Genomic DNA, 25,987 nt, shown 5'->3' with positions numbered 1-25,987 from the left:
ACTGAGCCACACTGCTGGCTGAATATATTATTATGATATTATTGGTAGTGAAATACCAAATAAAACGACACATCTTGAATTATTCAAGGCAAGCGGAATACAAAAAAGGACAATGACGGTTGGAGAAATGAGTGGAGTGGCAGCACTGGCCTGCCGGTGTTTTGCTTGGGTGGTGTGCATGAGTAGTCGTGTCGGTGTCGCTGTCGGTGCAAGTGTTGGAGTGCTGAAGACGCACCTGTCTTCAGTCGAGCGTCAGTCGCGCCCCCACGTAGGCCTCCGCCCCTCGCCATGAGCGCGGCTGCAAACCAGGCGCTGGCGCTGTTCGCCTGCTCGCGCTGTTTCTCCAGGCATCCCTTCGAGGAGCTCTCGCCTGGACAACAGCTATGCAAGGTATCCCCTCTCACCCCCCCCCCCACTCACACAACTCTCACAACTGTCAACTAATACTACAACCACTACGCCCCCTTTTCCCAACTGTCATTCTTCACCTCTCTCTCTCTCTATATATATATATATATATATATATATATATATATATATATATATATATATACGTGTGTATCTCCGTCCATAGGTCTGGTTAAATGCGCTGACGCACACGTACGCATTACTCTTCTACGTTTCATTCAATGGCCTCTTGTGACCTGCACTGAATTGTAAAATATTTCTATTGATTTTTTTTTTCGTCACGTTTTCGTATACGTTTCGTAACGCTCAACACGTTGCACCCTGTTTCAATTAAAAAATCTTCTACAAGGTTCTATAACGATTGCGATCATTCTATATGCATATCGTTCAAAATGTTTCAATACTGAATGTATTGACCCAAATGCTTATATAATTACTATACCTTTTGCTATTTTTATTCCACGTATGTTTGTTTTATAATATAAATAATGCAACTTTTTCTAGTCTACGGCGTGTGTTGCAGTAATATTCATTTATTTGAGTTTAAGTTTGGACCATTGTGGTATTGCAGTAGTTTCTAATGCGCCACAATGAGAAAAATGAAAATATATGTACATATATACACAGACTAAAATACATTTATACACAATCGTAAAATTATATAGTATTATAATAATAGCAGATAAAGTAAAAATATCAAATAGTAGAATACGAAGTGGAAAATGTCTTGCATCTATAGTCAGAACCAATATCTAAGAATCGGCTGCAAATACAAAGCATCCCTGCGAAGCCCATATGGAAGATAAATCGAAATTCCACCAGTGGCGGCTCGTGAGAATTCATAGAGGAGGGGGCTGCAGAGAGGGCTGGGGGGGCTGTAGTAGCTCGTTGACCCGGTCTCCGTGATTTGACAGAATGTTAAATTACAGAAAACGCAAATATCAGAATGCAAAGATCGAAAATCGAAAGATCTTAAGTCGAAAGATCAAAAAAAAATGGTGCATGGTAAACGGTACATACTCACTTAATTTGCGCGAGCAGGATACAACAGGAACAAGAGGAACGTGCTTTTCCTCCCGTGTTAATGTGCGCGCGCAGAATACGGGAGGAAAAGCATGTTCCTCTTGTTCATGTTGTATCCTGCTCGCGCAAATTAAGTGAGTATGTACCGTTTACCATGCACCATTTTTTTTTGATCTTTCGATTTAAGATCTTTCGATTTTCGATCTTTGCCTTCCGATATTTGCGTTTTCTGTAATTTAACATTCTGTCAAGTTACGTAGACCCAAATCAAAATTCCACCAGTGGCGGCTCGTGAGAATTCATAGAGGGGGGGCTGCAGAGAGGGCTGGGGGGGCTGTAGTAGCTCGTTGACCATACCGGTGATCAAATGCAGACAAAAATAGCATGTATATGTCTATACTGGGAGGTCTGCAGCCCATATGGACGGCAAAAACAGCATGCATTTGTACTATACTGAGAGGGCTGTAGCCCCGCAGCCCATATAGACGAGCTGCCACTGAATTCCACTCATAAATTACATTTAATTATGAACATATTGATGAACACAGGCTACCAGACAAATAGGTTAAAATAATCTCACACTCACTGAGGTGGAAAATATCACATTCAGGCTCGGCAGCAACGATTTTATTAAGAAGTCGGATAGCTCTTGGAATAGGAGCCATTCGATAAAGAACTGTGCTGGCAGGAGGTGCAACCATCAAGTTATGATGTCTACCTCACACATTATTATCAGGGACATAAAGTCCCAACTGTTCCAGCAACGACGGAATGTTTAATATGATATAAGTGTATCAAATTTGTTGAAATTGTAGATCAATATAGCCAACAAACTATTGTTGCGTAGGGGTGGGTGGAGGATCCAAGTAAAAGGCCAAAGTCGTGTCACAGCATTTATTGGTGATTAAGGAGATCCACGCACCGCCAGTGCTCCGTCCAGAATGTCTTGATTTGGTCTAAGTACCTCCTTATAAAGTACAGGTCGCTCAGGGCATCTTCGACGTCCGATTACTTCCCTATTGTTTAGGCATGTACCCGGATATGTATTCCCACGACACTCAGTCCCACGCTATCACTGTCACTTTTGAGAAGGAACCGGATGCTGTTACTACGCCAATTCGGTGGTCATTGTTTAGCCTGCTTGCACTTAGTCTGGAGATAATCCTTGAAACCAATTATAACGGTCACACAGTCTCTGGGATGCTACTCCGGCATCTATGGTCGGCGTACGTAACACTATCATCTTTATATCTCATAGTATAATGAGGAAATAAAGAGACGTATGAACTTAGGATTAACATGGAGTGCATTTGGACGAATGAATGCGGTTTTTAAATCAAAAATGTCACTTAACTTGAAGAAAAAGATTTTCAGTCAATGTGTTTTACCAGTGATCACGTATGAATATGAAACTTGGATATTGAAAGCCAAGTTGCTACACAAAGTCCTATGCACTCAACAAAGTATGGAATGTTGTATGCTTGGCATAACTAGGAAATACAGGAAACGGAATACGTGGGTGAGAGGTATGACAAGGGTAGTGGATATAGTGGATAGAAAGAAAATGGATGCGCCACGTGGCTAGAAGAATGGATGAACGGTGGACAAATTAAGTGCTAGAATGGTGCGCGAGAGAATGTAAAAGGGTAAAAGGAATACTGCAAGGAAGATGTGTAGACGAAATTAGGAAAATGTGTGGGGTGAGATGGATGAGAGTTGCGCAAAACAGAGACGAGTGAAAGCGTGTTCGAGAGGCTTTCATCCAGCAGTGGATGGTGAATGGCTATAGATGATGATGATGATAAGTATAATAATGCCTTACTGTACAGGACATTTTAAAGACGGTAGTAATTCTGGAAATTGAGAGATTTAATATTGATTAACGACATCAAGTGGTGTTTATATTTGGTTAGGGATCATAATGGAGCTGTTATTTATAATCGGTCCCTCAATACACAGGACTGTGACCTCCATGAGCTGGGGTGTTGTTTATGACTCTTCACCAATCTTCTATTGAAGCGGTATTTCGAAGTGCATCGACGACAGAACAGCTAAGAGCCGACCTGCTTTGATCAATTCACCATGTAGGAGATCTTCCTCTTACTGTCTTTCCCTCTATGGCACCAACTATAACAACCTTTTCCAGACTATGGTCGTCTCTGTTCGTCACTTGTCTCTGTTTTGCGCAACTCTCATCCATTTCATCCCACAAATTTTCCTAATTTCGTCCACCCGTCTTCCATGCAATCTCTCTTTTACCGTTTTGCATTCTGTGGGGTAGCATTCTAGCACTTCTATTGCCCACCTTTCTCTTCTCAATCTTTTAATCTCTTCATTCTATCCACTACAATATGATATTTAAATAGTTGGGAATTAGTATGTTGAAAGTTATCGTTTTCAACATTTTATGATGTAACGAATATCTTGTATAAGATTAGGATTTCCCTTAAAAAAATCTGCATTTTCTATTTCTAATGTTTATTTTAATCATTTCATTGCCACAAAATTGTAAATATCATAGCATTACTGCAATTATCTTCTATATGCATAGTTTTTCAAATGTGATGTGTAATCTCGAGTGTCAATAAGGCCTTAGGTGTCATTAAAATGATTGAACGGCTACGTTTAATAATTTAAAAGAGACTTTTATTGATTTCATTTTTGTGTCTAGTATTTGGTTCATTGCGATTCGAACATGGAAATTATTTCACAATTATAACGAGTTATAAACTTGTTTGATAATTTCAAGTCTATAGACTTTTGGTTGTTACATTGTTTTTCGGAATAAACGTAATATTGGCAACAAATTAGACTTTTAATATATCAATTATATATATGTACATACAAATCGTCTTTTTGCAACTATTGCTTTGTAGAAATTTCATGAAATATAAAAAAAGAGTAGAAACTGTTGTGATATGCTTATGTAGTCTTTTTCATATAATTAAATTTACGGTGACTATTTTGTGTATTATGCCGAGTATAATACTAAAATTGAATGTATATTGAATGTATTTATGTATTGCATTTCAGGAATGCCGAGGAGCTTTTCCTGTAGTGAAGTGCACATATTGCAGATCTGAATTTCAGCAGACAAGGTAAACACGCTGACGATCTTCATTGCAAAGAAACGAATGTGCATGTATAAATAGAATCGAGAAAAAGTTTGCCAATAAATATCTTCCCCATCGCGTTTCATAATATATCACAATAATACATACGTATACACATTTGCATACGCTGTTCTATGTAGACTTTAAATAGTTATACCATCGATTGCCAAGTTACAATGTTCAATCTGAACTTGGCATTTTTCCGATTTTTTATCCAACATAATAAACACATGTGTGTATTTTACTTTTTATTATAATTTTATTGTCATATTGCAGTAAAGCGACGTCGACCATTTGTAAAAAATGCGAACAGAACGTAAAAACGTACGGAAAACCTACGGCCTGTGAATATTGCAATACTATCGCTGCCTTTATAGGTGAGATTTATTTTATATTATTTTAACAATTGTTCATATATGTTGAAGGTCCATCTCCTACTCCAAGATTGTCGGAGAATTCATTGTAAATGTACTATTTTTTCAAAAGTGATTTCCAGTTATACAAACTTGACATTTAAGAGTCCTATTGTTTTCTCTTTAGATGATTATACGAGGGAAATTCTATTTAGTATTTTTATTTGGCTTTTAAATAAAAATACAAAATAGTGGGATTTCTACGTAGATCTAAATAAACTTTGCTCATAATTTTTTATGCCGAATAGTCGGTAATTGACTGGGTTTTTATGGTTATCGTCAGGTTTTGGGATGACGTTTGATGTTTTCTAGTGATCTGGGAAATACCCCGAATGACATTTGATTTATTATTATTCTTTCCCATCGTTTTCCTCATGCCTGAGGGTTGTGATTTTCCTGTCTTCTGACTTTCATAGTGCGGCTCGTTGTGGTCTTCCAGTCCTTTCAACATCTAGCAACTCGCAGTGACTCAACTATACTTCTTCCAGTAGCAGCCCTAAACTGGCCACTCCTGGTCTTGTTGGGAATATTTCTTATCCTCTACTCCTTTTATCGATCTGGTCTCGCCTCGTGATGTGCCCAAAGACCTGGAGCATACGCTTGAGACAGATGTATGACAGCCCCTCGTCAACCTTCAGCTTTTGCATCGGTTCTACTTGCTTTCCAAGGGATTTTAAACATCCGTCTCCAGCACCACATCTCAAAAGTGTCTATTCTCTGCCTTTCTCCAGCTTGCACCGTTCATGTCTCCACTCTGTCAAAAAATACGGGGAAGACCAGACGCATTTTCTAAAATTTTCTCAGCTTTGACATTGGGATTTTCGCCATGCCAGTTTCACACCCTCTGTTATCGGATAGCGTTGATCCGAGATGATTGAATTCTTGTACAACTTCATGATCAGATAGAGCATTTGTCCTCACTAGTTGACCACGTTGATCCACCGTAATAATCTTAGTTTTCGCTCTATCCATTTCTAGTTCTGGTATCCTGCTTTCATGTTGCAAACAACGGAGAAGGATGCTCTTTGGAGTTGGCTACGAGAGTGGTATAATTGTCATATCTGAAATTGGATATGCTTTTACCCCCTCCCCCCCGTCATCAAGCATCATGCAATATTGTACTCCCCATAAATATTGAATAGCATGGTAGACAAAATACATTTATGATGGCACACCCCTGTGGACTTTCAAGTTAACAGAAACTGAGGCAGATTTGTCTCTATATAGGCTTTTTACCAGATTTCCCATTATTATTATTAGACTCGTAATAAAACTTAATTATAAATCAAAAATATTATGTTCGTCTAAAAATGTTTTGACCCCTGAACTGAGGATTCCCACGTAGTGATTAGAAAATTTCTCACTTGACGTCATTTATGTATATATTTTTCGACAGTCTTGGTCTAAATTGGAACAGTTGCATATCATATTGCATATAATTACATACATTTTTTTCTCTTTCAGGTAATAAATGCCAAAGATGCACGAATTCGGAGAGGAAGTACGGACCGGCCGTTAACTGCGAACAGTGCAAACAACGTTGCGCATTTGATAGGCAAGATGACGACAAAAAGGTATTTTATATATATTATATTGTACTATTCTATTATGCATACATACAATATTGGATCGTTTTAAATGTATTTTTTTTTGTTAACTTTTACAGATAGATGGCAAGTTATTATGTTGGTTGTGTACTCTTTCTTTAAAAAGGGCACTGGCTAGGACCAAACAAGTCGAGTCGGAGAGAAGGGCTCACCTAAAACAACGGTCTCATCACAAGTTAGCGTTAGATGGAATTGATGAATTTTCGCGTCAATAGTGTGTTATGATTTGTTTGTTTTTGTTTTACAGGTTGAAGAGCAGCAAACGTCCGAGTCGTGATATGAATAAAGGTCTGAATGCTTTGGATTTAGGGGAGAATCTGCCGTTGGAGAAGAAGACGAAGCCGAATCCGATGCACGGTACGCAGTATTGTTGTCCATGTCGGAACCGACCCCGTCGTCTCCAAATGAAATGATATTTTTCTATGTTTTTCAGGTGAAGTTGATCCCAATAGTTCGGACCATGTTGTGGCCATGACCCAGCTGAAGGAGACGATAGCCAGTTTGCAGAAGAAGTTGAATCAGAAAGATTCACAGTTACTCACCAAAGACAAGCAGGTCCTCTATGTGTTCTTAGAAAGAGTGCGCCGATGAATGTTTTACTGATGCTAGATTGGATTTCAGATTACGGAGTTGAAAGCGCAACACTTCACGCTCGAGAACGAGCTGCGGAATCAGATGAAGAATACGGAGAAGATATACGACACAAAGTGCACGCATATGCAAATCAAAATACAAGGATTGTTGAAGGAGATTGCTACTCTTAGCAAGACTGCGAATAGGAACAAATTGAAGAAGAATACGGAGAACAGCGGCAGCGGTACCGATAGTCCTATACCGAATTGATATTGGTGTTTGATAGGTTCATTAGTCGTACTGTTTCTATTTTGGAACATTTTTAAGTTGGATCTATCAAACAGACAAACGCTTGATTATACATACATTATTTTTATTTCACTTTGTAATTTATTACGCCCGTTTTATTTTATTTTATTTTTATCTACTTTACATGTATGGTTTAAATTTTTTACATGAGGTTTAAATGTTCACGTTACCTTCTAGCCAGACGTTTTGATTCGTTGTGTGAATTTTGTCGAAATATTATATGTATACATATAATATGTACATCTACGGTGACACACACACGTCTTTTTACTCACATGTGATCTATTATTTATGTTTATATAAGTATTAAAAAAATTGCAATATGTAAGTATTGAATTAGTCGGGGGTTTATCAAGTGAATATTTAAAAAATAATGTTATAGGAAAATATCAGTGACTTCAATATATATTATTATAGGATATATAAAAAAATAATAAAAAAAATTATAAAGAGACTGCTATTTAATCGATAGTGTGTTTGAAATGATTTACATTTATTTATATATTCATTAGACTAGTGACCGATTTTGTTATAAATTATAGTCTCGAAAGGAAACGATTTTCGATCGCATATTTTGGTAGTGCTTCACGCTTGCTTCGGATATATTGGTAGTAAGATGTAGTTTTTAGTGTTATGCGGATCACTGCCGATCGGTTCCTATTTCGATTTTGGTTTTTAAGACAAAAAGCAAAGACGGACCTAAACTTTTCATTAGATCAATAGAAGTTCAGATCACCCGAGGTGGTGATTTTGAACGTCGTTAATTTTAGTCGACCGTTTCGATTCGAGCGGGCATACTTTTTTCGAGTATGACTTTTATTATGATTATTATGACGTAATTTGATAGGGTTACGTAATCAGTGCATAATGTAATGAGTGGAGATTGTATTTCTACGGACGCTCATTGACGATTTTTTAAATTGTGATTCGTTTGTAATTTTATTGTAATACATATATGGTAGTATTTTGAATCATCTTGATCGAATAATAATTTTTGCCGTGATGAAATATATATGTATATATACATATATATATATATATATATATATATATATATATATATATATTTTATTTTTATATTCAATGTGAAACAGTTTGTTTTATGGACGTTTCGATTATTTGATGAAACGAAAATTTATTCCATACAAAATATGTTGTAAGAATCGTCTTGAATAATCAATTCATTGATTTTTATGCATCACTCGTTGATGCGTTAGTTTATTTTTAATACGTTTTAGTGCTCATTTTTCTCCCCACGGTGGCTCGTGATAGTTTTTAATATTGCCACAATTAAATAATTTATTTTTTGTGATAAATATACTGATTAGTCGTTTTAGTTATTTTTTGTTCCGATTTATCCGATTTATTTTACTTAATTTATGTTAATTCTATTTTGTAGCGACGTTTTGAATGTGTGTATGTGCACGTTTTCGTTTTGTTTTATGACATTAATTAAATTATGACTGTAAATCAATATTTTATCAAATTAAATTTATTTTCTGGTACAAAATGTATTTTTATTTCAAAATTATAACACATACTTATTAAACACAAAAAATAAACACACAAACACACAATACTTAGTCATTATTCAATAGTGAATCGAAGACATCAGAAGCATCGGTCTTCGTTTGCTTCTTGTCGACAATCATAGAGCTTGATGCATCGTCGCTATCATCATCATCTACGATTGTAAGACGTTTTCTTTTCTGCGCATTATTTTTAATAGGACTTTCTATATCCGATTCAATAGTAGATTTCTTTTTATGGCTCTTATTCAAGCTGATTATTTCATCATCGCTTTCAAGAGGCGATTTGTTTCGTTTGACATTTTCAGAATCGGAATCTGAATCTAAACGAGAAACGGTTTGCTTCTTTTGAAGTCTTTGGGTTGACTTTTTTGGTTCAACAACATCAGAATCAGAATTGGAATCCAGAGGAGATGCGACTTGTTTCTTTTTAAGCGTTTTAACTGTACCCATATCTTCGTTTGATTTCTTTGAGCCTTCAGAATCGGAATCTAGATGAGAGGCATTCTGCTTCTTAAGTCTTTTGGCTGTATTTGAGTCGACTGTTGACTTTTTTTGCTCATTGCTATCAGAATCAGATTCAGAATCTAGACGAGAAACCATTTGCTTCTTTTTAGACTTTTTAACATTTGAGTCACTGGCATCGGTCGAGTTTTTAGGATCAACTGTTTCAGAATCAGAATCAGAGTCTAAACGAGAATAATTTTGTTTCTTTTTAGGTTTTTTAGTTGTGTTTGAGTTGCCATTATCAAAGGTTGACTTTTTATGGCCATCACTATTGGAATCGGAATCTGAATCTAGATGAGAAACCACCGGTTTCTTTTTAGTCTTTTTAGCTGTATTTGAGTCGCTGCCTTCAGTTGAGTTCTTGGGAACAACTACTTCAGAGTCAGAATCGGAGTCTAGACGAGAAATATTTTGTTTCTTTTTAGATGTTTTGGCTGAGTTTGAGTTGCCAACGTTAAGTGTTGACATTTTTAGGCCACCACTATCAGAATCGGAATCTGACTCTAAACGAGAAACAGTTTGCTTCTTTTTAAACCTCTTAACTGTATTTGAGTCGCCGTTTTTGTTTGAGTTTTGAGGATCAACTGCCTCAGAGTCAGAATCAGAGTCTAGACGAGAAACATTATGTTTCTTTTTAGGTCTTTTAGCTGTATTTGGGTTATCATCGTCAAGGGTTGACTTTCTTAGGCCATCGCTATTGGAATCGGAATCTGAATCTATACGAGAAATCATCTGTTTCTTTTTAAGAGATTTTTTAACTGCATCTTTTGTAGACACATTAAGATCAGCATCAGAATCTGAATCTGACAGAGAGACTGTTTGTTTCTTTTTAGGTCTTTTGACAGAATTTGAATTACTTTCCGATTCTGATCCAGAATGTTTCCGTTTGGTACTTGACGGATCATTATTAGTTTCCAACATCGAAACGCTTGCTTCTTCTGCAGGTTTTCCTCGAATTCTATTGAAAAAATCATCCATTTCTTCTTCAGACGAGCTGCCATCATCGATAGGGTTACGAATTGTCGGCATTACAGGATCATTTATATCAGAATTGACTTCTTCTGTGGGAACTATCAGTGTTTTATCGATAGCTTTGACGATGGTCTCGCAACGTTTCCTCAAAGAATCGAAATGAATGATTCCTGGAATTCGCCAATACGTTTCCTGAAATCATACATAATATTATTATCCTTCGACATTTAAGATTTTATTTTTGAGAATTAATGATTAATTTCGTTTTACCTGTTCATCACTAGGTTCCTCGATACCCAAACATTTCAAAGCATGTCGGAATGTTGCATTTTCCATAGCTGCAGTGCAGTCTTCTTGAATAGGCACAATCGGAACACTAACGGCTTGAGAATCATAACCATCAGCTTCTTGATCTAGTGCCACCTCTTCTAGAGATTCAATTATCCATTTCAAGGGTTCACTAAAGCCTGAAAAGAAAATTTGATAAAATATTTGTAAAATATGTCAGTGCGATTCAATTGAATATAATTACCAGCATCAACAGCAGCCACTAATGCATTTATAACTTCAGTATTCGTTGCCGTATGTTGTTTAGATTTTTTCTTAGTTTTAGAGGTCTTCTTGGGAGCTGATACATTTTTGACGCTAGCATCTGAGTCACTGTCTTCATCGCTGGAATCATCGGACATCGTATCGACCCCTGCAAAATGCACATGTAAAATGAAAGCAGTGATTACAGCGATCAGTTTAACTTTGTTCTTGACACGCTCGTTATGTTCTATTATATTTGTCGTATGAAGATTTATGAACCGTGGCATAGACAAGAAGATAATGGGAGTTTTTTGAACTTCGTTGAAAGCTTTGCCACCCCGTCGACGTTCCCTGAGATACGCTAAAAAGAAAATACAAATTGGGGGAACAATCGAGAGGGGATGACTGACAAAAGCCATACGTCAAATAAGAGTATAGACCGCATATTTCACTTCAAACGCGTTTTCCCCCATGCTCAAACAGTTCACATACCAAATAAAGTGGAACATGTAAATATTTATATACAAATTGAATACAAATATGTAAGTTTATATGTCTAATAAAAAAAAAAAACATTAAAATCAAAGCAGGTATTTGATTATTGATAATTAAATACAATATTTTGTACTTTTACATAAGTACTAGAGCTCTCTACTTGAACACTTTTAGTTCCATTTCGGAATAAAAAATATGACTTCTTTTCGAAATCCTATGACTATGATTTCTTTATATGAAACAAAGTCTTCAAAGTACTTGAGATCTATTTATATCATGATTATTTTCAGTTTTGGCTGTTCATTGTAAGATGAACACCTCTCCGATCTCATAATCTACTCAAAATTCTATGCTTTCTTCCACATTATTTTAAATACAATACTATTTTAATACCAAATTTGCCATTTGGTTTATTCCTTTTCTTCAATACCACATCATAGATTGATTTGAAGGTTCAACACCTCTCAAGTTCTCTGAGGAGAACTCTACTGGAAACGTTTCTTCCAGCTCCTTCTAAGGCACCCTACTAGTTATGCTTTTAGTACTTTTTCCATTTGCAGCCAGTTTGTCTGGTTTTGATGAATATGCTATTTCGGCCACAGTCCTTTTCTTCATATTTCAAACTTGAACCTTTCTTTCAGTAGAACTTATTTCGGAACCTTCTTCCTATATAGTGCATTCACAGATTGAACTGCTCTTTTTAGGTTACACCCATAGAAATGTTATATTGATAGAAGTGGCTTTAGGCGTCATATTTTGTCAAGTGACGATTGTCCACATACAATACTAAATAATTTTAGCATCAGTCGTATTTGATGATTGGTGCTCGACGTATGTCCAATAAAAATCTTCGGACCTGAAATGCTTCTTATACGATATTTTATCTCTATCGTAATGGCGGAGGCTCCATTTACTTATATTGATGACTAAAATGAGCAATATGGCAAAGTATGAAAACGATCGGATACGAGGCAACATTTTTCCTGAATTGTAATCGTAAGTGAAACGTAAAGGAAGTATGTAAAAAACTTCTCTGTTTGTTGATATTACTCGCAAGATGGGCAAGCATCGGTAAAAATTGCACAATACATTCAAAAACACACAATAAACAACATGGGATACATTTTCATAAGTAAATTGATTGTACACGGATTGTATTCCGTGCGATGTAGCGTATTTATAGAGACGTACCGCGTAAAATTGACAACAATTATTTATTCGCAAGGGCCCCTCTATTCTTATTACATCTCTCTGGCTTTTATATGTTTCACCTCGCTAATGATTCAGACGAAATTCCTACATTTTTCCGATCGGTTTGAAACTTTGCCATTTTGCGCGGTTTGGTCACCGATAGAAATTTAAATCGCTTTTGATAGTTATATGGTGAAAAATAATCGTAATAAAGACATGTAAGGATGCAAACATTTTGAAGACGTTGACGTTTGATGACGAGTAGTCTTATATGTTTGACTTTCCGCCACCCACTCGTTTTGCCAGATTTTAATTGTTTAAGCACCTATAACTTTATCTTTTTCACACTCATAAGTTCTTTCTATTCGTAAATAATATAATATTTTAGCTCATTCTACAAATTCTTATAAGTATATATGTAACATACACAAATTAAAGCATATTGTATACTTAATATTGCGGCAAAGAAATTGCGAATCTTCTGCATTGTGATTCTGTATTTATTTTTCCAGCTATTGTACGGAACGATGCACCTCCTTCAAGATTCCAACCTTCCTTCGGCCTTCTTCTATTTTCCCTCGCTTCCTTCCCTTTTCGCTCTGCTTTGTTACTTTCCATTTCTTCTCGGAGAGGGTGTGTTTCCATCGGATTCGCAATTACCGTAAATATATGCGCATGCAAAGAGCAGGGGATGAATCCAGAAAAGTACTCAAATTTTTTACGTCTACGCTAATGCGCTTTTATTCCGTCGTAACGCAACCGTTTTGCCTTGTTTAGTATTTGCGGATCGGCGAGTACAGTATGCGTCAATCGTAAAGTCTAGAGCTCAATGAGCAGTAAAATAGAACGCCATTCTTCCAGACACACACACGAGGAATTTTACAACAGGACGAAATCTACAAGGGCGGATATACCCATATTATATATGCAAGTAGGACAAATTGTACAAAAATCATAAGTATTACATACTACAAGCGTTGCTTAGTTACATAAAGTAAACCATATAGTGTAAATCCACTATTTTATTATATCTATTATCTAATTCTTCTATTGTCTTATTAATTTTTAATCATGTTTGCGAAGATATTTTTGTTGAATCAATGCAGTGGTACTAAGTTTTGAACCATTGCCTCAGGTTCTTCAGTCAGGACTTCCTTCTGCTTCTATCTATATCTTCCTTTGGATAATGAGGTGCAAGAAATAGTGTCCAATTTTTGGGTCTCTTAATGGTCTTGGCGTTTTAATTAGTTTTTTTCATTCGAGACAACCGACCAGTTTGTGACAATCAGTTGAACTTATACGTAGCATTCGCCTGTAGATACACTTTTAGAATGCTTATATTATCTATAGAACAGCATTATCGTCATTTAACAAAAATGATAATTTGATAGCTTGTTTGACAATTGGCATATAACAATGTCAATCACTTTCCGACAATTTTATAGCAGCTTCTGAATCCTGAGACCCAATTTTTACCAAAAACGGTAATTTTTAGGTTTTTAGGATTTGTTTCTTTCGGGTCATTCTAATTGCGCTTTCAGAATTACCATTTGATATATTTTCGCAAGTAATTATTAAATCAATGTCTATGTCCATGTCATGATCGTTGATCATGCTTAAGATCGAGCTTCTTTGACATGACGAACTTCTACTTTCTACACTGATAAAACATATAGTAGGAGAATAGTACATACAATTGTTCGTGCCGAGCCTGGGGCGTCAAAGATCTATTTCGAGTGTGTGTTTTTCTATGGGCTCATATTGAAAAATTCTTCATATAAACACCGATAAAAGAAAAATAGAGTGTTCTCGACAAGTGAAACAGATTTATTTCCACACAAAAAGCTAATATGGCAATACTGACGTCCTTTTTTGCATTGTCCTTCAGGGAGTGAGTTATCGTCTTTGCTTGTGAAAGTCTTTTTTTTTCGTCTTAATTTTTGGAATTAGTGAGCTCTCAATGTAAATGTTCAACAGCCGCCACTTTTTGTGACTATGCAAACTTGTGTCTCCGTGCGCGATTTAAGTTATGGTCTGTGCCTTGTCTTCCGGTGTGCATCTTGTGTCTTGGTGTGTGCATTGTATTTTTAATGGTAATTGGATTATTAGTCACATTGCGATCGCTCAAAAGACAATTTTTGTCATGAAAATCGCGAATACGGAATATTTGACACGCGAGTTCTCGTTAGTATGATAGTTATCGTTAGTATAATGGACTTTTCGACTGCCAGATGTTCCTTTATAGAGATTTTAGTGACTTTTGGGCGAGCGCTTTGTGACCAATGAACACCGAACCATTTTTAATAGTCTGGATTATTAATAATGCAAATATTGATTTGGATAGGCTATTAATGCATACAGTTGACTACAGTGCCTCGTTGAGGATACTTATAAATCAACTAGGACAAAAATGTTTTTTTTTTTTTATTTTTAACCTGAAAACTATCAGAATAGTCCATGGCAGTCTTTTCATAGTAGTACCTAATCTACCAATCCTAATCTATTAAGCAAGTTTCTATTGTCACAGGGCGTATGTTACGCTCTCCCCGCAAAGTACACCGGATATTACGAAATATGAAAAGCAATTTTATGCTGTGGGCATCAGATCGCTGATTTATTCAGCTGCTGGGTCTTTCACGGTGTGTGTAATATGCGGAAAACGGCGAGTGCTGTCCCTAGTGCCGCGTTTAATCCCACATCAAATTACCCAAACGGAATATTTTCCGGAAAAATCATACAAAGCACACACATACGTACATGCGTGATTCGCTTACATTTTTCCACTCCCGTTCTCCAGAATGGAGATTAGGGAAAAAAGGGGGACTCGAATTTAACAATGTCGCGCAGGTAGAGCAAATCTATCAAGATCAAACAAATTGCAGTCACATATCATAGACGGAAAATTCATAACGGAAACATCGATCAAACCGGCAGGGGGGTGGGGAAACTCCCGGTTTGTTTATAATACTTCTCCGAAACTAGGGGCGGAAGTGGTGGATATGGGGGCGAGTTTGAGCTCTCACCCCATCGTTCTGAGAAGTTCCGCATCGTTGTGAAGAAAAACTACTGTTTTTTAAAAAGCAACAAGCTAAAAGGTTTCGGTTGGGGTGTCGGGGCAAAGTCGGGGGCGAAGGGATGATGCGAGGGATGGGGGTAAAATGTCGTCGGTGAAATGTAAAGCGAGGAGACGAGAACGTGTCACATTAATAAACCAGAGAACCAAGTGCTCTAATAAAGCATGTCTATCACTCGCTCCCAACAACGAGATAGAGTGCGTTCCAGAATTAATGCTTAAATTTAATCTAATTCATTTTAATTACTTAAATCAAAAATTATGCGACGCTGAATTAAGACTGCTCTTCTAACAAGGAGCGAATTCTTTCTGCAAGGATTTTATATCACCGATTCAGTTTATACACCACATCTTTCCTCTCCGTCCCTCCATATTTTCAAACATCACTAACCTCTCCAGGATAAAATTAAGTAATAGTTAATGTAGTTGTAAAATTGTTAACGGAATTTCTTCATCATTTATATATGTATGTATGTTGGGGTGTTTTGGGGGCTTTCAGCAATTCTTCTCAATTAGTTGGATTAGTTGAGCCAGAGCGTAGCGCATTGGTAGAGCCATTGTATACCAGTAGAGAGGTCCTGGCCTAAATCGAGTAATTATTCGATTCAAATACGCTTTTGGCAAGATCTAGGTAGTTATTAAAAACCAGATCAGCCATGTCCTAGTAAAGTTGTCGATTACCAAGACTAATTTTTGTGATGGATCCAATAAATTGGTATCCTCCTACCCCTTCAGTTTCTCGCAAATTCAAATTTCTGGCATCTCAAAATTGTTGATTATTATAAATATGCATCCTACATACTCTGTAAAGTTTGTTCTCGAAAATCTGCTGTATATCGAATTTTGTTGATTGTTCATTATATCAGTTTGTCCATAGATGACTCTATTGTATTGTAATGTTTAGAATTGTTAGTACTTACATATGTACAAAAAAATCTGACGATAGGTGTCGCTTTGGGACAATCTGTTATGGCACCTATGGTAGAAATGTACTTATTTCAAGATCGCTTATGAACTGGTGGTGACAAACTAGTAGGTAATAGGTCACGGGTTCTAACTAGTTGTCACGGGTTCGAGTCCCACTGGTTGCTGCTGACCAGACCTTGGTTTAGGGCTCCAGGTCGATCGTTTCGTATCAGAGTTTTCCAATTTATCTAAATTGGCATATCTGTCCCTATATCTCTCGCAAATTTAGAGGCAATCAGCATCTCGATGTTTCGCTGGTTTATAAATGAAATCGTTGCTGCTGTCCCTGAATGTGATATTTTCCACCTTGGGGAGCGTAGATTATCGGATATTATCTTAACATATTTATCTGGTAACCTGCGCTCATCATTACTTTCTTAATTTGAATGTGATGAATGAGTGGAATCTTAATCTACTCTCTTCCATTTGGGCCTCGCTGTGATTTTATTTTTTATTCATATTTTGTTTTATTTTATTTTACTTTTTCTTTCTCCTTTGTATATTTTTATATACTATTTTAATTTTGTTCAGTGTAAACAAAGAATGGGATTTATGGATTTTATTTTTAATTTTTACACTTGTTATTTTTTTTTCTCTCTGAATGATGTATTATTTTCCATTTGTTACTTTTTTTTTTATTATTTTATTTTACAGTTTACTTGTTTTTATATCTTTTTCAAATGTAGGCCATTGTGGCGCATTAGGTTCTTCCTGTAATGCCACAATGGTCCAAAACTATTAAATAAATAAATAAAAAATAAAAAATAAATAAATGCTGCAAATTTCTCCATATATGCTTTGTGGATGTTGATCGTATTTGCCTTGTATAAATGCTTACAATGGAAATTGTACTCCCGTATAACATTTGACAATAGATGTCGTGTTTAATGTAAAAATATATAATAATTATGTATTTATATAATTGATATTTATTGATCTGTATAGTAAAATCGTCGCATTGGAGCGATATGTAAGACGAGTGTACATGATTGATTGATTAAAAAAAAATTGCATATGCGCTGATTGTTCGAAAGCATCAAATCGCATTAGGAAATTTCGAAACCCGCTCAATTACGCATCCGGGCCATGAATCAAACGTGAAAACTTCACATTCATCCCTCATTGTCGTCACTTTTTAATATAGAATTTTCCGGTGTACCTGTTGTTAAAGGCGCAAATATTTCTATTTCCATTGTCGTCGCCCCATCGGGCCCTTTGTTGGGCACAAATCCATCAAAAGCCCACGCAGCCTCTACTTGAGGGTCTTTTCAATATATTCCCGTGTGCACGTACCCATCCCTTCACATTATACATACATACATCCAGGAAAATAGAAGTAGGCATTTTTATATATATATATGTACATATATTCAGTGATTCCAAACTTTCAAAGTGTGCGAAGGGTCATTTTAGAAGTATACAAATAATTTTTTTTAAAAGGATTATTGTACCTCTACCAACCCCCCCCCTCTCCTAGTTTAAATTGTACGGATAGACAATTCTGAGAGACTAAAGCTAATTTTTAAATATGATTTTGAGACGATCTTTTACATATGTCGCGAAGCTGCCTAAAAGGATTCCTTCCTTGGGTAGAAGCCTCCCAGTCACGGATGTCACTGAAGATGTAATTTATGTAAGACTAGCTGAACTCGGCATGCGTTGCAATGCCACAATAACGCATGAAATTCCCGTTCCCGTTTCTCTAAGTAAATTTCGTGTTTCGATAAGTAAACGTTTCAGTTTCAAGTACATACATAATAATCAAATTAAATTACAGTAATGATAATTTGTCGGAAGAATGCAGGCGGCGAACACGTTTGAAAGTATTCGATTGTTTCTTTATTTTACCCTAACAACGCAGGTGGCGACGCGAGCACATTTGAAATTATTGCGTTGCAAAGCCACTCATTCCTGTTTTCCCGTTCCCGTTTTTGGGCGATTTTTTTTACAGAAATCATCGCGGGCATGCACACAGTAACTCATGTAAGTTTCATCGCAATCGGTTGAATGGTATAGGAACGCATACGTGACAGACAAACAGACAAACATTGATTTTTACATACCTCCTTTACGTTTCACATGGCTTTCTTGTCAGTGGTCATTTTTATCTCTTATCCGATCGTTTTTTATATACCTATATATTGATGTGAAGTAAAAAGTAAAAAATAACTTTCTATAATACCGTTTTATGTTTTCTTACTATAAAGTTAACTTTATTCCAAACAAACGTATATATGTACATACAAACCAATTAAGTTCCAAATATTTTTCAATATAGAGGTAATATTTTTGGAAATGGGCAGGTGAGGGTATGCCAGTCAAAAATAGTAATGGGAATCACTGATATATGAGTGATATAATATTAACTGGCAGAACCAAAGCCGCAATTTAATACCGTTCTGGTATTTATTACCCCATCAAAGTGATGTGTATTATATTTTTATTTTATGGAGTTTGCGCTCTCGCTTGAGATATTAGTTCTAAATGTTTTATGTGGCCGTTCGGTTTTTATTCCGCTTCGATTTGAGCAATTTATCACGCCATTGATTTACGGCAATCTCTCCTGTTTAATATATGGAGAAGAATAAAAAATCTCGGGCCATATTTCTTCATCCTCAACGAAGGATTCATTGTGATCCACGTGTCCTTGTTATTTTTTTGTTTCGTTTTGTTTGTCGTCCCTCCTCTTAAAGGGAAATTTATTATTGTCATTAATATTCAGTAGCGTCCTCAAAACGTTTCAATTTATTGCCAAACTATCTGTAAGATCGCGCACGTTCGATATTCAACTAAAGTTCAACTTTGTCATTTGAATAGTGCTCACTTTTCATATTTTCCAATTTTCAAGTCTCTTAGTGAAACTATCATATTTTTTCAGGATTAAAAATTAAAATAAAATATCATCCCAAAGTGAATATATAAAACAAAATATATAACTTAGTAGAAGTAAAGCAGGCTTTATAGGTGATATATGTACAAGTCAGTCAAATCAAGCAAACGGAGATCCGCTTGGTCTATTTGGCGCTAGCTATGCTCCTCAAAAATGACTGCTTTACTTCACTTTACTTTACTTTTATTGTACAAGTTGATTTAAATATTATTGAACTGTTTGATGACTTGAGTCATATGTGAAAATTCACTTTCATAATTTTTCAACATAACAATATCGTATGTATGTAGGTACTTGCATAATAATCAAATATCATCAACATCATCTTCATCTACAGCCATACACCATCCACGGCTGGATGAAAGCCTTTCCAACAGGCTTCGACTCGTTTCTGTTTTGCGCAACTCTCATCCATCTCACCCCACACATTTTCCTAATTTCGTCTATACATCTTCCCTGCAGTCTTCTTTTAACCCTTTTGCATTCTCTCGGGTACCATTCTTGCACCTTTCGTCCATTCTTCTAGCCACATAGCCATTTCAATCTCTTCAATCTATCCACTATATCCACTACGGTTGTCATACTGCTCCCCCAAAATCCGTTTTCCTTTCTTTCCTTGTTATGCCAAGCATACACCGTTCCATACTTCTTTGAGTGAATTGGACTTTGTGTAGCATCTTGGCGTTCAATGTCCAAGTTTCACATCCATACGTCATTGATTGAAGAATCTTTTTCTTCAGGCAACGTGGCAATTTTGATTTAAGAACCGCATTCATTCGTCCAAATGCACACCATCCTAATTTCATACGTCTCTTTATTTCCTCTTTATTACTACCGGATATGTCTACTAATTGTCCTAAATATAAATAACTATTAACTACAATAATATTATATGCCATACACATAATGTACGAAGAAGTGAATAGTGTTTTTCAAAGCTAAGCTTTGAAAAACACTTTCGTTAATTACTTAAAACTTTTTGATATGACAAAAACGTAGAAACGATTTTCAACATTAAGCCGGGCACTTGCGAGATATAACTCACGAGCCAACAAAGTAAGCTCGCAGTTGGCTCGTGGACGTTGTTTGGCCGCGAGCCTCCAAAGATTTGTAAACCGGTATATTTGAACACTGTTGAAACGGGGGCTCACCCCTCAGCTCATGATGATGATGATGTAATCAACTTGATGAGGTTGATGACATCATCATCATCATGCTCAAGTTGATGACATCAGCTCATGATGATGTCATCAACTTGATGAGGTTGTCGCGTACTTATCTACCGTGTGTTACTGTGTCCACTCAGTTACAATTACAACTCGCGAGACGTAACTGTAACCGAGGTTTCACATCAACGTGCTTGAGTACCAACATACAATGATTTAGCCAGCAGTTTGGCTTAGTGGTAGCGTATATATTTAGCACCACTGAGGTCAAAGGTTCGAGTCCTCGCCACTGCTAGTTAGATTTGGGGGTTTTGTGACTCCAAATCGATTGTTTCTCTATCAGAGATTGCCAATTTTATCTGATCATTGCTGAAACGGTTCGTGAAAATTGGTATTAGATCTAATCCTGTTGTCACAAAATCTGCCTGTGTTTAATTTGTAATAATTATACACAGTAATCTGAAATCTATAGATATCTCTATAGACATCTCTATAATTTCGTATTTATTATAGGTATAAAAATTGTATACAAAAAAAAATCTAAAAAAATAATCCATAGATGTCTCTATGATTATTATTTCTGATTAATTGTTATATGCTATATATTCTGATTGTATATGTATGTATTACTGTATTTCTGATTGTTTATGTATTCTGTATTTCGTTAACGTACACCCGTCGCATTGGAGCAAATCTGTAATGGCGAGTGTATATTGATTTGTAACAATAAAATAAAATAAAAATAAACATACACAATAGATAAAAAAATGTGTCTACCTCACGGCACCGAAAGTCAAAAGATCGATCAGCGTTAACAAAATAATTAAACTACTGTGGTCGCGTCAAATAGACCGTGCGCGATACCACCAGCTTAACAAGCTGATGGTATCGCGCTTACATCTACACGATGGATTTATATTTGATTCGGTCCAATTTCATGGGATATGACGTTGTTTTTCACAAGTTTTCCGCGTGACATTGAACTGTACTAGTGGAATGGCGCGCGCGGGAGTTTTCCACCGCGCCATTAAAAGCTCGAGTGCAGAACAAACAGAGCATCTGACGAAAAAAAGGCAAAGGTTCTCCAAATTGACACACCAACAATTGTAACCCTCGACGAATCGCACCAAATATTTGTTCTCGATATTGAAAGAGCAAATCCGATTTGGGCGTCTCGCGCAATATACGCACGCACGCGAACAAGCAAGCGAGCGGGCACGCGCTCCGGAGAAAAATAACATTATAATATTTTCATAATGAAATCTATCCGTCTTTTCCCTACGTTTTCCAGCCTCCAGGTTTTCGTTTTATTTGTACAACGTACCTGAGCATACGTATCGCGTTACTCATATCTCCAGACATTGTCTTATAATATATAGGTATGTACCTACGCGCTGGCATCTATTTTTGCACCTTTTCGCGAGTAATTAAATACGAACAGGAATTTGATATTTGCCTTCGCCTGAATAATTCCGTGAATGAGAAGAGAAAAAAATGAAATGATTATTTTTCTTATTATCGTATTATCTACATTGTATTTTCTATTCGCTGTATTCCCAAGGTTTAATGTTGGGTTTATGATTTCGGAAATTCTGTGGAATGTTGATGAGAATTATATGATTGCAACTACATATACATATATGTACATATTATACGATATATACTGAACGTCAAACTTACGCTTTTGAAAAATGGTACTTGTAAGGGTATTTTATTATTTTAAATTGTTATTAACTTGCGTTTCCCGGGAAAAATCGTGCATTTCCAGGCAATATTGGATACGGCTAAGAACCCCTAACATTTAAACTAATTCAATGACATCTTAAAATGATATTCAATGAGTCACAATGACATTCGCTTAAAATGTAATTGTTCAATTTAAATAAGAATATGTTGGTGCGGTTGAGAACACCTGTAATTTATAGTAATTTAATAACATCCGCGATCTATACGATAAAAAGTACCATATACATCGATAAATATAATACAATAAAAAGTTACCTTTTCCATTCAAATAGGAAAATTTAGGATTTTTGAACATTATTTCCGTGGACATTTTGTCGCGGGTACATTTTGTCGCGTGAACATTTTGTCGCGGGTACATTTTGTCAGTGCACTAATTTTCGGATACATTTTGTCGTTGAACCTTTTGGACTTGTCGCGTCCCCCTTTTGAATATATAGTAAATTAAAGAGAAATTCATTATGTAGGTAGCATTTATAAGATTCAACAAACTCAAGATTCAAATAATTCAAATTTGCGAGAAATCGAGGGGGAGGATACTGATTTATTAGATCCATCCAGCAATCACGCTAGCAAAAAGGGAAAATTGTAACAAGAGAAGGTTGATCTGTGTTTTTTTTAAATAATCACAAGATCTCGCTAGCAGCATATTTGGCCGGGACTTGAACCCATTACCTATCTAATGTACACTACGCTGTGGCTGTGGTTATACATATGACCGGGGTTACTCGGGCGTTTTTAAATCTAGGGTTCAAAACCCTTACGTGCCAGGTCTAGGGTCTAAGTAGACCTTAGAGCTGTCTTGAGATAGTATACCGTTTGGTGATCTTCAGTTGAAGACTAAACTTGAACAAACATTATTTTTTTACATATATGCAACATAGCTTAGTGGTTAGCGTGTAATGCTTTCAACTGAGGGGTCTTGAGTTCATTCCCTGGTCCGGTGTTGTTGGCCAGACCTTGGATATACATATGTGACTCCGGGTTGATCGTGTCCTATCGGAGTTTGTCAATATATAGGTATATAATTTTATTGTTGAAACAGAACCACTAAATTTGGACACTATCCTGTCTCTTGCAAATTCAAGTTTATAGCATCTCAAATTTGTTGATTATGATATAAAAATATACTACCCACTCTGGAAAATGTATTTCTCGAAATATTAGTATTATCGAATTTTTCCTTTGATTTCTCTATGATACCGTTGAAAAAGCACATTGGGTTTACCTGTTAGGCCTTAAATAAATAAATATAATGAATACGAATGTTAAAATGCTAAAAGAGTTAACGAGAAGTGACTCTTATTTCGATTTGAATTAATTATACTTGACAAATCATACGTGGGTATATCTTGACAATGTTATTTGAAGGAAATTCTAGATTGATCTTATTATAATCGAGGACAAACAAATCACAATGAAAAAGCGTCGATTTAATTCCCAACGACAGCGAACACTCTCGAGTGTGCCGAAACAAAAGCGACATGTCGCTGAAAACGGGCCCATCGTCACTGAAGAAGAACGACTAAATAAATTGCTCGTTATGTTCGAGAGGAGAGGAAACTCGTCGCGTTTCATTGAATAAAAAAAAAATGGCAAGGCAAAAAAGCGAAGAAGAGGAAATCCTTTCAAACGACGACAGCGGCCTAAGCATAAGGGAAAAAAGCTCGAGAGACAGATAGAAATGGAACGAGAGATTAAGCAATATTGTCACGACGTGTACGAGTGTGTGTGTATGGAGAGATCCAAGACGTGGAGGTGTACTTACGTGATGCTTCCTTCTTCTGGTTCTGGCCTCGACTCCTCTTGCCCTTCTTCCTGCATTCCTTCTTGTCTTTAATAAGAGCCAACTCCAGAAGTCGATCGATGATCCGGTGACGGGGCCGCTTTAATGGCATCCGGGGGATAAGCGCTCCCATGGGATCTGGGAATACACCGACGAGATTAGGAGAAGACGGACGATTTTATTGTGACGACAAAAGACCACCCACACATTCGAATGTATTCGATGATATATAAAAGACTGGAGGAAAAAAGGAACAAGGGCGTATGTAGGTCAAGGCTCGTGACGTCACCGAGTAATGAGCATTTGAAGCGTCTAATTCTAAAAAAACGGTTGACTTTGTGTACTTAACGTTCTGAATGTGGATATCAAAGAAAACTGGGCTATGCAGTGGACATACTTTTGGAATTAAAAGCTTCACACAAAAAATAAAGTAGATTTTGGATTGTTGAATATTTTTTTTACTTTCAAAAGTTGCTCTAATTATAAAAAGCTTTACCCTAATCCTAAATAAACATGGAAACATATAAGGAGGTTAAAAAACTAGAGAAGTTCACTAAGAAAATTTGTTAATAAATATCTGGCTATGAGTAAAGCCCGGACCCTGAGGGGGCTGTATATTGTTCAAATGTTGTAAATGCATTGTTAAAGGTTTGCCCAACCTTTTTTACAAGCGATTTACAACAATTGAACAATAAACGGCACGCTTCCGGTCCTACCTCTAGCTATGAGATTTGACTCTAGCAATATTTTGTCTAGCGATGTTTTTCAGCGACAAACTGCTTGTCTGTCAACTGATAAGGTTTTTTTTTCATAATATAAAAAACACAAAGTAATTAGATATGTCTTTTGTCTAAGTTTTGTATGATGTCGTAACGTCTCTTGTTATTGCGGAATTTGTAGAGAGAGATTTATTGGCAATAAATCTCCCTATGTGTGAATTGCTTAACCTTTTGAATGCTGGCTAACGCCGATCGGCGTTTTTCCAACAAGTCCATGAGCCTGAAATACGCCGATAGGCGTTGTTTTTTCAGAAAAGACGTCAGCACGTCAGACGTTTTTCAAAAAAGACGTCGGGGTTGACCCTTTGAGTGCTGAAGTTTTTTTCTGTTGAAAGCCCGTCACCCTGAAAATTTCCCAAATTTGCCAACATTTCCAACTAGAATTATTTAGAAATCCAATAGAAAGCAGTTATAAACTTTGTAGCTAATCCAAACAAACCCTAGATCACTACCCTAAATAACTACCGCCGAGGATTTCGAGTTTTATAAAGGTTTGATTAGACTCTCTAATATATCTTGCAACAACATAAAGTAAACAAAAGCAGTATATTAATTAATGTGTTTTTCCAAAACTAGTTCCATCTTCTTCATTAATTCATTCAGAAATTATGGTGTAAGCGAGTCTTTATAAACGTTGACAAATGAATGACATGGATTACACGACCCTTTTCAATGTTGCCTTTAAAGGTTCAGCAGGTAGTATTCTTGTTTACTTCGTACATGCAAAATTTACAACGCCTATCGGTGTTTTGTAGGCCTACGGATTTGTCAGCAAAACGCCGATCGGCGTTGGTCAGCATTCAAAGGGTTAAAAGGATGGATATGGTGAAGTCCTAGGACAACTATGTAGTAGGACATATGTATGTAAATTGACAATAATAGCTCGAATGGTATCATAAACTGAAATCGATAT

General features: G+C 36.3%; 3 protein-coding genes across 7 annotated transcripts in view; 2 read left to right on the top strand and 1 right to left on the bottom strand.

Annotated features, from left to right (window-relative positions):
* LOC143915475 (venom allergen 5.02-like) overlaps nucleotides 1-25,987 on the top strand; it is a 191,547-nt gene that overhangs the window by 4,253 nt on the left and 161,307 nt on the right. The window lies entirely within an intron of this gene.
* Nucleotides 156-7,871, top strand: LOC143915465 (protein FAM76A). Of its 4 annotated transcripts, none has more exons than XM_077436134.1 (8): nucleotides 156-390; nucleotides 4,465-4,529; nucleotides 4,821-4,921; nucleotides 6,422-6,531; nucleotides 6,624-6,727; nucleotides 6,812-6,921; nucleotides 6,998-7,119; nucleotides 7,186-7,869. In XM_077436134.1, the coding sequence occupies exons 1-8, from the start codon at nucleotides 289-291 to the stop codon at nucleotides 7,405-7,407; spliced, it is 936 nt and encodes a 311-aa protein (XP_077292260.1). In that variant the 5' UTR covers nucleotides 156-288; the 3' UTR covers nucleotides 7,408-7,869. The 4 variants fall into 4 exon arrangements, with proteins under 4 accessions (XP_077292260.1, XP_077292262.1, XP_077292259.1 ...); XM_077436136.1 differs by having other exon boundaries at nucleotides 179-390; nucleotides 7,004-7,119; nucleotides 7,186-7,871; XM_077436133.1 differs by having other exon boundaries at nucleotides 179-390; nucleotides 6,624-6,739; nucleotides 7,004-7,119; nucleotides 7,186-7,870.
* The window catches only part of timeout (circadian regulator timeout), a 295,646-nt gene continuing 277,536 nt past the window's right edge, over nucleotides 7,878-25,987 (bottom strand). For both annotated transcript variants that reach the window (XM_077436111.1, XM_077436110.1), the window contains 4 exons: nucleotides 24,278-24,433; nucleotides 10,987-11,154; nucleotides 10,725-10,921; nucleotides 7,878-10,646 (listed from right to left, as the gene is read on the bottom strand). In XM_077436111.1, the coding sequence (XP_077292237.1) occupies nucleotides 9,027-10,646; nucleotides 10,725-10,921; nucleotides 10,987-11,154; nucleotides 24,278-24,433 (2,141 nt within the window). In that variant the 3' untranslated portion in view covers nucleotides 7,878-9,026. The remainder of the gene's footprint in view (nucleotides 10,647-10,724; nucleotides 10,922-10,986; nucleotides 11,155-24,277; nucleotides 24,434-25,987) is intronic.

Source organism: Arctopsyche grandis, chromosome 8 (genome assembly GCF_051622035.1).
Source record: "Arctopsyche grandis isolate Sample6627 chromosome 8, ASM5162203v2, whole genome shotgun sequence".
Classification (NCBI taxonomy): Eukaryota; Metazoa; Arthropoda; class Insecta; order Trichoptera; family Hydropsychidae; genus Arctopsyche; species Arctopsyche grandis.
The sequence above is the reverse complement of the archived record's forward strand: the minus strand, read 5'-3'. Positions and strand labels throughout refer to the sequence as shown.